The sequence below is a fragment of the Solea senegalensis genome, linkage group LG1 (genome assembly GCF_019176455.1).
Source record: "Solea senegalensis isolate Sse05_10M linkage group LG1, IFAPA_SoseM_1, whole genome shotgun sequence".
NCBI lineage: Eukaryota > Metazoa > Chordata > Actinopteri > Pleuronectiformes > Soleidae > Solea > Solea senegalensis.
The window spans coordinates 14,693,432-14,707,974 of NC_058021.1; the positions used below are offsets into that span (position 1 = coordinate 14,693,432).

Consider the following 14,543-nt stretch of genomic DNA (forward strand, 5'->3'; position numbering starts at 1 on the left):
TAAGGTAAAAGAAAATGCAGCAGAGTAGACACAGATTACAATTTCCAAGCCACAACTGCACCATGTCCTTTCTAACTGAGCTCGTTTCAACTATCACTTAGCATTTTTTGATTTACAATAAAAAAAAAAACATACATGGAATGGAAAGTACAAAAAATATAACAGATCATAACTTTCAGAAAGGCAGAGTATTAAAAAAAAGAATATATAAATTCTATGAGTGAGGACAGCACGTGTCATATATACACTGTACCTTCTAATACGTACCAGCAAAGACATTTTTCAGAAAAAATGCTCTGTTTTTGGTCCTGTGTGAATGTTTATTTAACGTATGCTCCGCACAGCCAGACTACAGCCTGCGCTCCAGCGTTCAGGTATCGCGTGCTTCTCTTCCAGCTCGTTTTCCTGGCACAGTGAGCTCTTTCATTCACAGTTTTGAGAGTGTCAACTCTTGATTAGTGTTAGTCGTGTACTGCGGTTTAAATTCCTTCATTCTGGGACAGGAGACTCGACCTGGACTCCCTCTGTTTTGTCTCAACAACAAAGCCTGAACCCTCTTTTTGGTTCCGTCTGAACAACACATACACCAATTGCAATGTTGTTAAATAAAACATGAGAAAAATATATAGATTTGTATGTTAAATGCTATTGTGATTCTCTTTTTTCTTCTAGAGTGTTGGGACAAAGCTAACCCAAAATTACTTTAGGATGATTTTCGCTTGTCCAATTGTGGCTTGACTCTATTTTTTTAAAAAAAAGAAAAGAAAAGAAAAAGGCCTTGTCTAAGAGTTATCCTTAATAATAATTTCATATATTTTTATGTCTATGTACATGCACATAAAATGTGCAGTGAAAACACCTCACCAGCTGGAAGGAGAAGATGATCTGGTCATCTGTCCACTATACAGCAACAATGAAAGATCTCCGTAGCCTCGTCGGCTACTGATACAGAGGAGAGAACTGATATCAGTGCAGATTCATGTGATATAAAAATAATTAAGAAAAGAAGGTAGGCTTAAGGGCAAGTGGTTACAAATGGCAGAGTGCGAGACTGGTTTTGGCAAATAAGTGTTCTACTGTGCATGTGTGTGGCCCTCAAACAGACGGCTGATGACGTCTGCTTGTCTCATAACCATGCAGCTTCAGGACACTGAGACACCAGGCATGATGAGTGTGTGTGTTGGTGTATGTGTGTGGGTGTGTGGGCGGGCGGTATGTGTGTGTGTGTGCGCGAGCACAAGCGTCAACGTCCCCTCACACACACTCTTCCGCCGACATCAGAAGTGGGTTGATGTACTCGAAGCCTTCGAACTCGGACTGGTCGATCTTCCTGACCACGTCCCTGCAGTGGACAAAAGGGATGTTTAAAATCACGAGTGTTACAGTACACATGACGAAAGAGGGCGGGACTAGGGGGAGACACTCACTCGTCATCGGGCGTGAGCTGGATGGGTTCGTTAGTGAACTGGGCGTCAAAGTTGTCCAGTCCAAATTCCCCTGAGATGTTGGGCTTAAATGGAGGGACCACCTGCTTCTGCTCCAGCTGGAACAACAAGCACACAGACGTCAGACTGCGTCTTCTACTATAACCTGACTGTGATTTCACAATATGGATATTTACTATATTTAAGTCTTGATGACCATTCACAGCTGCTTTACCATTCACTCATTCTCTCACACATTCATACAGTACATCGACAGGTATAAGCAGCACATTTTCAATGTGGGGGTTTAGTGTCTTGCCCAAGGACACATCAGCAAGTAGACGAATGGAGCATGGATTCAAACCCACAACCTTCCCATTTGAAAGATTTCCGATTTCTTACGTCTGGTAACAACACAAATAATATAAAAGATGTTCTAATTAGAATACGAAATAATTCAATAATGGTTTCGCTAGTATGGCAAAAATGGGAAATTATATGGTATATACAGTATATATAAAAATATAAAAGATGAAGAAGTGAACGTCCCACATTCACTTAGCAATGGTAATGTTCCCAAACACACAATAATACTACAGCTGAGTCACCAACACCTTCTCCTTTGACTACAAAACATGTATGAGAGATCTGGTACTTGTGTCTCTACACACTCCTCCCCCTGCAGGTCACCAGGTGCAGTACAGGGCAAGCCTTTGTGTGTGTGTGTGAGAGAGAGAGAGTAGAGGGTGGAGGGGTGGAGGGGTGGAGGGAGAGGTGTAAGCCGATCCGTCCAGACACTCTGACCTACAGCTGGGTCTGTGCTCCAGACCAAACAGGGAATAAAGTAGTCACGATGATCCCTGTCTGTCTGTCTGAAGGTCAGTCTGACTGTCTGTCCTTCATGTCATCCACCTGTGCGCGTGTGTCTGCTCATTTGCTAAGGTCATGTCCGTCTGTCTGCCATGTAAGAGGTGATCAAGTTCCATAAGCCACGCTCACCTTTTCTCGATTGACATCTTGATTCAAAAGCAGCTCGAATTGAACCAGTTTGAGTAAATAAACTAGAGCAGTTGTTCATATGGGGATCCACTTTTTATGAACTACTGTAATATAATTCATGACAGCCAAAATACCACCAAAATCACTGGCCTTACTGTTTTGTTAATTTCTCTGACATTTAAACCCTTCTTCTTATTGTGGTTTTGCTAGTTTTAAGCAAAATGAGTCTGTATTTTGTCATCACACCAGACGTAAACTGTCTACTTATAGTCGTACATATCTCTGTTAGGAGAATTTGTCATGAGCCATAATTATTGTGCGTAATGCTGCACAAACCACAACTTCAGAAAATAATCTGAGACTACTGAACTTTATCAAAGCTTAATGGAATTCATGATCATTTCATGAAAAAAAAGTCAATATTTCTTGACCAACAGAGACAAAAAAAGTCAAAATGATTGAATGGTTAGGGACTAACAATGATGCTTGACTTATTAAATTAAATAATAAATTAAATATAAAAAATTATACCATTCGATGACTATGAATACAAGACAGGAAAGGCACATGCAGAAGCTGAAACCTCAGCTCAGTTTGCTTTTCTATCTTTCAATCATTTCCTTCTCAATCTCATCTTTTGACAGTGTCTACACCTACAGGGACAGAGAGAGGGACCGAGAGGAAGGGGGGGAGAGAGAGAGAAAGGACGTGACCTCATGTCTCAAAGAATTTCTGTTTTTTTCTCTCTGCAGGATCAATACGTGCGATTGATTTTGACTTATTTGGCAGCCGACAGGAACGAGCAGTGATTCCTTTCATTAGAAACGAGGACAGAAATCATGAGGTAATTAAGAGAGACTGAAAATGGATGACTCACTAGATCCCAGTCCACGTTTCGGAAGAATGGATGACCCATTATGTCGGCGAAGCCTGTCTGAGGGTGACAGCCTAGACGCTCCTTAGGATCCTGGATGACGGGAAAGAAAGGGGACAGGAAGTGTTATGGAAGGGAGCTACATTGCACACTTGTATTAGTATTCTTGGAACTGGTTAGGTTTAGGGCTAAGATCTGAATTGTACTTAGGCTTAGGTTAAAAGTGAGGCATTAACTGGTTATGGTTAAGGTTAGGAATAAGGCTTTGGTTAGGCTGTCCAAATACATGGAATCAATAAGGATTGCTGTGTGTGTGTGTGAGACCCTAAATCTGACTGATGCTGTAATATTCTCATTTCTAATAGGGCAATCAGGAGCCAGCCCTGTTTGAGATTGCCTGTCTGACCCTTTCTTACCTTATTGAGGAATCCCTTAAGGACACTGGCGGCTTTGACTGACAACGAGCGGGGAATTCTGATCGGTTTTTCCAATATAACTGCAGGAGGTTAAAGGGAAGGGGAGATAAGAGAGCACACACACAAAGAGTAGAGTGAGATACACAAGCCCCGAGAGGCTGAAATGACAAAGGACGGCACTGACACTGCTGCAGTTATGACTCCAATCCTGTGGGGCATCGTTGAACATGGTGTACAGAGAAGATTGTTTCCATGAAGAATTAATAATAATAAATTGTTTTGAAATCTGAGTCTGTGGTAGCCGTGTGGTAAACGGCAAGTTTGAATTCCCATCTATCCAAGACACATTTGTCATGCGCTGTACTGTGACAAGAGAAAAACACACACGTATTCACACATCTCCCTCTAACAGATGGTATATACCTAGTACTGAGAGAAATAGCCACCAGAGAGGTGTTAATACAAAGGTGTTACATGCTTCCACAGAGCTGTTGAACCCTCCAGTTGTAAATCTCAGCTCTGTGTGTTACCTTGGAAGAGGTAGTCTTCTGTGTTTTGATCTGGGTTGTCTGAATTCCCGACAATGTCGAAGGGCGACCGGCCCGCCATCATCTCGAACATCAGCACACCCAACGCCCACCAGTCCACACTAAACCCTGAAGACAGACACACACACACACACACTAAGGATTATATTACCAACAATAAACCAATGTATTTTTGCCATTTTCACTTCCGATACCCAACACTTCGTAGCCATTTGTGGAATGTAAATACAACCGTTTTTTGGAGGGCATCAGCATTGTGGAATGTCTTGCTTTTTCATTTAGGGGGATATCTGATTATCTGATTAGAGCAGCCACACTGCATGAATGAGACCATCATCTCTGGTGCATCTTGTGGCTATTGTTTTCTATAAGCCACTCACACAAAATTAGACAGTGAAGAAAATAATCTTTCACCAGTTTCCACATCTATATCCGTCACACTCTGGCATTTCAGTTCCTTGATTCCATTCTTTATTTTTTTATTAAACAAAACTTTATTTTGAAATATGTGCAGAATGCACAGCTTCATACAGAAGAGAATTAGAGTATTAAAAAGCATAGTTCATAATTCTCTAAAGCAGACCCTACAGTATGTAAGCAACAGCTCTGCAGCGGACGTTCAGCTGCCACAGAGACGCAGCAGACCAGGTGAGCAACATAATAAAGCCAGTACGATACTTTGGTGCTCTTCCCTTAAATAAACAAACTAAAGACAGAGCAAACCACGGACAGAATAACAGGTGGGTTATAAGCATGTGACCTTGAAGACAGCTGTTAGGTCAGGAAGGTGCTGCTCGCCCACCACCTCAGAAACACCTTCAGCTGCTGCACGCTAAATAATTTAAATGATCATTGGCTGTGTAGAAGAGCCGAGGAAAATTCAGTTACAGGTGTGTAATTAAATTTGTTTTACTGCTCTAATGTAATAATAATAATTAGACCCTTAAATAAAGACATAGCACTTTATAGTGACAACTGCTTTACAGACAAGAAATTAATACTCATGGTAATAACCAAAAGACAAACGCAACATAATGAATGACTAATTACGAAACAAATCTTTATAATAAGGATTTAAATACCAGAACACAGAGGTTGTTTTTTTTTTTTTATTTATGAAATGAACTGTTTTCAACTTTACGTTTTCATTAAAAGAAAACTTAAGCTGGATTCTTTTTCTAGATGTGGAACCACTGGGTCAAATTATTATAGTGCATCAAAATGAATGACATATGCATGCCCATGATGTCATTAGCGTGACAGAAGGCAGCATCTTCAATGACAGAACAGAAGCATTTCACAATGTGACGACTTTGGAGGAGAAAAAAAAGGCTTATTGTACTTGGGGAGGAAAAAAAAAGTTAACATGCAAAAACACTGGTATGATCCTTGAACAGTGAACCTTGTTGCTATGATACCACTTTTTGGTAACCAGGGAGCTCTTTTTTTCCTATTTTTATTGGCTTGTTGTTATAGATGTGTTAGTAGATGAGAAGCACTCACTTGTGATGTAGAAACTGCTTCACTGAGTTTACACAAATACACCCAACATTTGCAACAGCTGTAAAATATCACACTGTCATCCATATGCATCTTATGCAACATCCATTCATCCAGGTGAAAAATCTCATTAGAATAAAGCTGCTGCAGAAGGAACATTCATTTAGACAATGCCTCGCCTCAGATCAAGACTGCAATGATTATCGATTACTGATTGATTAAATTAATCATCAACTATTCTTATTCTTTATTTTCTATATAAATAATTAAAACAAGCTCTGATTTTGCAGCTTCTTGTATGTGAATAGATATATTTTTAACAGCATTTCATGGACCAAACAACTGATTTCTCGCTTAATTGAGAAAATAATCTACAGATTAATCAGTTATGAAAATAATCTTTAGTTGCTACTTCAAATCTTTTTCATTTCTTTATTTCAATGTTTTTTCTACATAATTTTGCCTCGTTGTTCTTAATTTTTTTTTATATAGTATCTAAATGTATTTTGAACAGTAATTCAAATACATACAAATATGGTATTGTGGCATTGCACCCACCACACTTATATGCATAACTGCCACTGCAGGCAGCGTCTTCATATTCTGCTTTACAGCAACTCATTAGGTAGGATTTCTGGTTAAGTGCTTGTGTGTTGTAATGCTCACCGTAATCCTCCCCTCTGAGTATTTCGGGGGCGATGTAATTAGGTGTACCACAGAAAGTGCTCGTTGTATCACCTGGTCTCAAGCCCTCCTGCAAAAACAAAAAGGGATTATCAGACGTGTGATCATCTAATTGCGCTGTAAACTGACACTTGTGCAGCTGTGTCGGTGCTTTATCCGCTATGATATCACAGAGCGCCCTACGGTGAACTGCAAACCGCACCTTGCACATGCCATAGTCTGTAAGTTTAATGTGTCCTTCCGAGTCCAGCAGCACATTGTCCAGTTTCAGGTCTCTGTAGATGATTCCCCGCTCATGGAGGTAGTTGAGAGCAAGACTAATCTCCGCTGAGTAGAATCTGGAAAAAAAGGGGAAATGGACAGGGGCAATTTTTAGACTCACATATGCTCACAAAGAGAAATGCCATGACATCAGTCTTATTCTTTTTAATGATTCTACCTGGCATGTTCTTCTGGGAGCTTCCTTTGTCTCTGCATGTGAAACATGAGATCGCCACCATTCACATATTCAATAACAAAAAAGAGTCTGTGAAAGAAGATGATGGAAGACCAGCGTTACTTTTATTCACAATTAGTCATTTGTTTTAAGATCCACTATGTGACATTTGGGGGGGTTTATTGGCAGAGATTAGAAACACTCCAAAACATTGTTTATTAGGCTTTAAAGACGAGAGCCTTGTTTTACAGGACAGGATGTTGCACTGCCATGTTTCCACAGTAATATGAATGTACATCTGTTTTAAATTTTAAAGTGGAATCTTTAGGAAGAATGGCTCCGCCCACATAAAAACCAAGCCCAAGAAATGAATCAATGAAGAGAATTAAGGGGGAAAGTGTGAAGAGAAGGCCACTGTAGGTCTCTTGAAGAGTTGTCTGCTTGTTGGGATCTGCAGTCGAACCATAAGATAGCACTAATTCTTTTACACTGAACCTTTAATCACCATACACATTTTTTCTATAAAAAAAACTAAAGATAAATGTACTAATCATGTTCTATTTCTATGGTTTGTCTCTTTTTACAGGTGTCAAATATCCACACATATTAAAAACCCTAGCAAAAATGTATCCAACCAAATGTGTTTTTACAACATGGAGCAAAACAGCAATGTAGAATGACGTTTATTTATTTTTTTACTTTTTAAAAGAATGTGGGTGGTCTTATTTTAATTATCTTACTATTTTTACCACATTCTGGCCAACTCACTGAAGCTGTGAAGAAACCATGTGACTTTAACAGGAGGGTAAATGCTTATCACCTGCTCTCTGTCTGGAAACAGGAGTGGAGGCCCACCAAGAAGGGATGATTAGAAGCCTGCTCAAAGACATGCTTTTCTGTTTGGACCCAGTCGATGTCCTGGAAGAGAAACACACAAAGACACACCCAAACATCATCAATCAGCGATCATTTTGACATCATACCCTTGAACATATAAAAGCTGAATAAGCACAGAGTGCAATCGACCATGCTACAGAGCCTGAGGTTTCCTTGTGTCCGGTGGGCGGCTGCAGGAGAAAAAGGCTGAGCCAACAGAGGCAGCAAGAGCAGCAGGCCTCTATTGATGGCTTGGTTGATAATATGTCTGGACGTAGATGCTGCTCACGTTGATAGGACAGCGACAGCAACACTTGGTCATTGATCGACAGGCACTTGTGAATTTGTCAATCACCCTAAGTGCATCTAATCAAGGCTAACTACTCTCATTGCCGCAGGCTGTGCTGATATGTGTGTTCACCCCGATCAATTTGTGAAGACATGATGGTTTATCTACACCTTCTTGGGAAGACTGATGGCTTTAAAGAGGACTGTCAACTTAACTCTGCGTGAGACACACGATCACCAATCTTCATTGTGCTATGAATAAGAGCCTGCATTGACTGTGATAATTACATTATGCACAGCAGTAATAAAAGAGTGACGACTGCACCTCTAACTAACCCTCTCATATCTCAATAGATGTGTTGTCGCACAGTATAGACTTACACAGTTTCACATGAGTAAACATCTTTAAACCGTTTGATAGATGACGGATGCTGTTATCACATTACAAGTAAAAATGTACCTAGTTCCTGATTCGCTTACACATCTGTAGCTGAAGTTGTTAATTAACGGACAAGTTGCTGAACAGAAAAGTAATTGCAACTATGATAGTTAGTCCTTAAAAGTCCAATGTACAAGAACATGTGACATCTAATCTAAGACTACATATTGTAACAAACAGAGTTGTGACGTCACCCACATGAATCTAACTTGTGTTTTGAAGCCTCAAGATTTGTGCCATGTTTACATTTTGCAAACTGAAATTTACAGACATGACCTGCAACCAAGGACCTACTGGATAGTAAATGCTGTCACACTGGTGTCCGCTCATCTCGTATTCGTGTTGCTTTAATTTGTAGTTTCCAAAATTGACAAATGAAGAAGACAGATATTAGCTATTGAGACCACTAACTTGTCAGGAAAAAGTTTACCGACACTGCAAATCAAATGAGAGCAAAGCTCATTCTCCCACAGGTCGTGTGGCTATAGAGGGTACTCTTACTTCCTGTTTAGCTTCAACTGGAAGACTGCGATCACTTCTTATATATAGTCTCTGCACAGAACAGACATTCTGGCTGGTATATCCATGAAGCTCCATGGCAGCCCAAGATTGTGGCAAGGCCTTTTCCTATAGTAGATAGGAGGCCACTAAAACCAGATGAGCGATTATACACTTACGCCAACATAACACCTTAAATGTTACACACTGCACCTTTAAGAGGGTGTTAAGTTTTAAGTTTTAGAATACTCATGTACCAAAAATGGTGTGGTTTACCTCATCGTCATTGACCAGCTCCTTCTTGACCACCTTCATGGCGTAGATGCGCTCGGTCTTCTTCAGCTGCACCAGCAGCACCTTGGCGTAGCTGCCTCTGCCGATCACCCTCAGCAGGTCGAAGTCTGCCAGGCCCAGACTCGAAGGCGATTTCCCCGTTCTACTGCTCCGTGCCTGTGTGGCAGTGATGGAGGGGGAAAAAAACGAGTGTTGTACAAACGGTAAACAAGTCAAATTTGTCACCCAACATTTAAGCCCATCAATCTTTCTCAACATCATTTTTTCATTGAACAAGTGATATGGGTGGTGATTTGGTTTGGGCAGGCCAGTGATTTCCTATGGGTGATTTTGTAAATTAGATTTTGGCAGCTCAGAGCTCCACCTCTTGAAAATAAATCTCGATAATGACTTTCCTGTCTTTATTAAACACCATTATGATGCCTCCATTACATGAAGCACTCTCTGTATTACAATACTACTACTACTACTCTGTAAACCCAACTACCCCTTCACTACTTCCTCACCTATCTTCCCCTCTTATCCCTCCTCTCCTGTAATCTGTTCTGCAGTGAGCCATTTCCAGTAGTTATCCATCTATCCTCCTTTCACATGTCAACCCACCTTCCCCAGAGTCAGACATGGAACCGTAGATAAGATCATTTAGCTTGCTCTTTTTTATCTCCGTCCATCTGTGTCCAACTCAATCCATTCTTTATCCATCTGTGGCTCTGCTGCTTCGTTCGACAAACCCCCATTCCAAACCCAAATTACACACTGGGCCATTAATCAGCCTTTTGGTGTTAAGAGCTTTGATAAAAGGTTATTTTATTAGCTCCGCTGAAGGAAATCAATACCCACAGTACTGCACAAGTGCCTGCACCTGCACGCTTGGTATATCACACATTCACAGCAGGTAGAGGAGGATTAACCCAAATGCACGACAAAAACAAAAAGCAGATAAAACCTGCTTCCAATTACAGGTGATCCCATTCTTCCTCCTCCTAACACAAACAGGCAACACATTCTATAAATATTCACCCGCGCACACACATATATCCATCTTGTCAGTTTGACAGGCTGACAGTCGGTGAGTCATGCAGTACATGGGTGTTTGAAAAAGACTTCTCGCTCACCTCCTTCTCCTCTCCATCGTAAGTCAAGCTTTCTCTGGAGTCTTTATTCTGAGGCCCTGAGAGACGAGAGGAGAACGTGACAGACAGAGTGAGAGACACACAGAAGGAGAGGGAGAGGCGGGGGAGATAATAAGAGTGGTGAGAGAAGGTAGATGAGAGACAGTCTGATGCTTTGTTCACAGCCCTGCAGGGCTAAAGTGATTTCTTTCTCTTTGGTTAGAAAAGAAAATACATGCTTGTTATAACAAACAAGAATATTTAAAATGACAAGCATTAATAATGTTCAGAAACTATTTCGTAGATAAATTCTAAAAGAAATTGTGGCCACTGTAGATTGATGAGTCTTCTTGCATTACAAGTAACTCCAGTTTAAACATCATCCGACGGAAACTCATTAAGCAGATGCAATCAGATAATTACCACTCTAGTCATGGCTCCATAATGTTATCCTACAACTACGCAGGTTTTTTTTTAGCAGAATCCCTCAACAACAGTAACAAGGATTCTAAGCTTTGGTCATTCCAGGCAGACTCTCAATCACCTGACGAGACTTAAGTCTGGTGTAAAAGGTAAAACCAAATGGAACCGAGTAGTTAGTGGTCTGTGTGGAACAAAGCTAGGCGGGCAAACCCTTGAGCTCAAGCGATTTAACCTTGTATATACAGTATACAACAATATACTCACTAACAAGTGTGATCTGTGTCATATTATTCCTCTGTCGTTCAAAAACAATTATAAATAATACATCAAGGAGACACACTTGAACAACATGACATGATCTTTCAATAAAAGTGTTAGTTTTCCTTCCCTCACTCAATCCCCCACACACCACACTGCTGCTGCTGTCAATATGCACTAGCACACGACATCAACTGAAAACACTCGTTACATCTACAGCAAACTCAAATCTGACTGTTTGGGACCTTTTTATTCACTATACATGTGGATCTTGGGCATCTGGTTTTTAATATTCCCAAAAGAATAAAGTGGCTCGGATGTCAGCCGCAGCCACAGACAATATGTCCTAAGAGATGGGCTAAAAGAGTTTAGATTTGAATCTTTTTAAAAGGATTTAAGGAAAAACAAAAAATGCATTACAATATTTGGCAGGTTTTGTTTTTTTAGGAATGTTAAAAACACCGGGAATGGGTTTTCAACAGACATTTAGGAGCCTAATTAAAAAGACCCAAAACTAAAATGTGCACTGATGTTTCAGAAGTGCATCCATTCCCAAACCAACCATACACTGCACTGTGTTTGACATCTGAGTTCTACACTGGCATGTGTGTGCTTACCTGGCTGTTCACTTTGGTCTAATTGACTGGATGGTGGATGGCCTTGCATGATTGGTTCCTAAACGACAACATTCAACATTTAGTCTATGCAGCATAAAAACAGACAACAATGTTGAAGGGTCTGTATTAGAACAGTAATACGCCCCTTCACACCATCATGCTTAGTGAGTGTGTCATTTGTTCACAGCACCTCACCTGGAACATTGGTCTGCCACACTCCACTGTCACCAGTTTATGGCATTTCTTGTGCACCAGCAGTTTGCAGTTGATGCATTTGTAGCCTTGTCTACCCAGACCCCAGATTCTGTCTGTGCAGATGGCACAATGTGCTCGCTGCTCAGGGAGATGGATTGAGAAAAATCATCAGCACAAATAGGCTCATAATAGGTAATGCTGAAGAGCAGCAGAACCACAGTGTGTACTCCTGCAGGTCTACAATGAAATCTTATTTAATAAATCTGTGCACAGAGAGATTACTAAGGGATAGTATTTCACATGTAAGATTTAAAATGCATACTGCATATATAGAATTTAGAACAGTATCTAAATGGAGGTATATGGGAAGATTAACCTACTTCTCACATTTTACACATTATAATGATTTAGCAACATAAAAAAACCCTCAAAACATTAAATCTACAGAAACTAAATATTTAAAGCAAAGAGTGTGAATAAATTCGGTGTCGCGTCTCACCCTGTTGAAGCGTTTGGCCTGAAAGGCGTGACCACTGGCATAATAAAGCTTCCTCCAGCGCCGAGCTCCTCGCCGATATATGGATTCTGAAGAGGGGAAAAAAGAGGGCTTCATCTGTGTACATTTGTGTGATTTTGCATGTGTAGAATTTAATTTTGGAGCCAAGTGATGAAGATACTTGTTCCTACAATAGGATTTTTTTTCATTGTGTAAAAATATTCAGTGTAAAAAATATATACACTGTATATAAGTACATATATAAAAATAGAATTTAATATTTGTATTGATATTTTATTATTTATATTTGTAATTGTAATGTATATAAATCTATATACAGTACATATATAAATATGTACATATATGTATATATACATGTACATATATATTTTATTTTTTATTTATTTTATTTTGCATAGTTTAAAAGAAAAAATACAAGATTGACAAAGAATACAAAGTAACATACAGTGCAGGAAGAGGCAGAAAGCCTAGTGGGCTTATTTGAAGCCTCAACCTAAATAATGTTGAAATTTGACAATATTTAAAAGAAAACACAAAATTAACATACAAAAACATCATCTAACTATATAAAAGTGATAACAAACTAATAATCACAAATTATATATAATAACAAAAAACAAAAACAAACCAACAATAAATAAAAACAAACAAACAAACAAACATTATACACTGTATATAAATGCACAAACACATATACATATATGATTTGATATTCTTTTAAGGTCATTGATTTAAGGTACAGTTCAATGACCCTTATGCGAGGCCCATAGGTTTGAACTGAATCAACAAAGGTGACTCGAATTTAAAGTTAAAATGTCGGATTCTTAAGTTCACACTTGTGCTTAATTAAACAAGTAAATGTTTTTACTCACTGTCTTCTCCTGGACAGGGCATGCCAGGTTTCTCTGGTATACATGGAAACACTGAGAGAGACAAAAAAAAATATCACACATTTAGAAAATATGTAAGTCATCATTAAATTGTCTGATGTGGGTGTTTGTCTGTTTCAGTTTGTGTTTCACTTCCTCTCACGACAACCTGTTGCCTGGAGGGGCTCATGACGGCATTCACTCATGTTCGTCATGAGCGGCAAAAACAAATAAAGATGAAGGAAAAGGCTCAAAGTTAAAGCCAATAAAGAGTGCGTGTGTAAAAGACATAGACAGACTGAATCAGACTGGGGGGCAGGGTGAGTCATAGGCAACGCATGTGCCCCAGCCGACAAGCTCGTTAACAAGCAGACCTAGCGACCCCCTGCGGCACCTTCACATCCTCTATTCAACCCTGCGCTCCCTCCCTTCGCTGTCTGCCATCACGCTGGCATCAGGCATTCACTGTACTTTTGACCCCTCACCTCTGACGTGATTAAAACTTTACATTAAGCACACAGCCCCCATCATGGCAAGCCCCAGGTTGAATGCTTACACACATACACATGCACGCACACAGATATCCTTCTGAGGACACTGCACTGACCGCCAAAACAAAGCCAGTTCCTCAGAAATTAGGTACTGGTTAAGTGGACCAGGTTTTGGTCTCTATGGGGACTCTTGGTCCTGACAAGGTCAGTGTTCATACCAGAAAAGTTACACATGCACGCACGCACGCACGCACGCACGCACGCACGCATGCACAGAGAGACTGTCAATCAAATGTTGTACAATCCCACATACAACCCAGTTAGCCTTGACCAGCAGTCCATGAAGATATCCAACTATTTGTCAAATGAGCTGAGCTCAGACAGGAAAGTGAACTGGCTCACAAGGACACACTGATGGATGTCAGTAGAGGAAATAATGTTGTTTACATGGGTCAGTGCAACATTAACCAGGTCTGAGGCTTCTTTGTTGTACACAACATACGTACATCAAGCTGCATGTTTTAGATGTTAATGCAGAATGAAGTTCAAAGAAGGCAGCAGAGTTTTATCACTATACCAAGAGATTGTTGTGTTGAAGACAAAACAAATCTAAATACGTCATTTGCATTTTTGTGGCTTGTCACGGTTAGAAAAACAAAATAAAATAAAATAATGTTTTCAGACAGAAAAAAGGTTCCACACTAAGTAAACCACATCTTTTGTATCCTGTCATTTGTTTATAATTAGTGATATATCAGGCTATACTATGTTTTTAAAAAATATAT

At 39.9% G+C, this 14,543-nt stretch overlaps 1 protein-coding gene across 1 annotated transcript in view; it reads right to left on the reverse strand.

Moving 5' to 3' along the window:
• Positions 1-805: 805 nt before the first annotated feature.
• The window catches only part of prkci (protein kinase C, iota), a 28,340-nt gene continuing 14,602 nt past the window's right edge, over positions 806-14,543 (reverse strand). The window contains exons 4-18 of the mRNA XM_044036131.1: positions 13,271-13,321; positions 12,381-12,466; positions 11,882-12,019; positions 11,687-11,744; positions 10,392-10,447; positions 9,259-9,432; positions 7,702-7,799; positions 6,885-6,971; positions 6,648-6,783; positions 6,428-6,515; positions 4,244-4,369; positions 3,714-3,793; positions 3,301-3,390; positions 1,428-1,543; positions 806-1,342 (exon numbers count right to left, since the gene is read on the reverse strand). Coding sequence (XP_043892066.1) covers positions 1,255-1,342; positions 1,428-1,543; positions 3,301-3,390; positions 3,714-3,793; positions 4,244-4,369; positions 6,428-6,515; positions 6,648-6,783; positions 6,885-6,971; positions 7,702-7,799; positions 9,259-9,432; positions 10,392-10,447; positions 11,687-11,744; positions 11,882-12,019; positions 12,381-12,466; positions 13,271-13,321 — 1,472 coding nt within the window. The 3' untranslated portion in view covers positions 806-1,254. The remainder of the gene's footprint in view (positions 1,343-1,427; positions 1,544-3,300; positions 3,391-3,713; positions 3,794-4,243; positions 4,370-6,427; positions 6,516-6,647; positions 6,784-6,884; positions 6,972-7,701; positions 7,800-9,258; positions 9,433-10,391; positions 10,448-11,686; positions 11,745-11,881; positions 12,020-12,380; positions 12,467-13,270; positions 13,322-14,543) is intronic.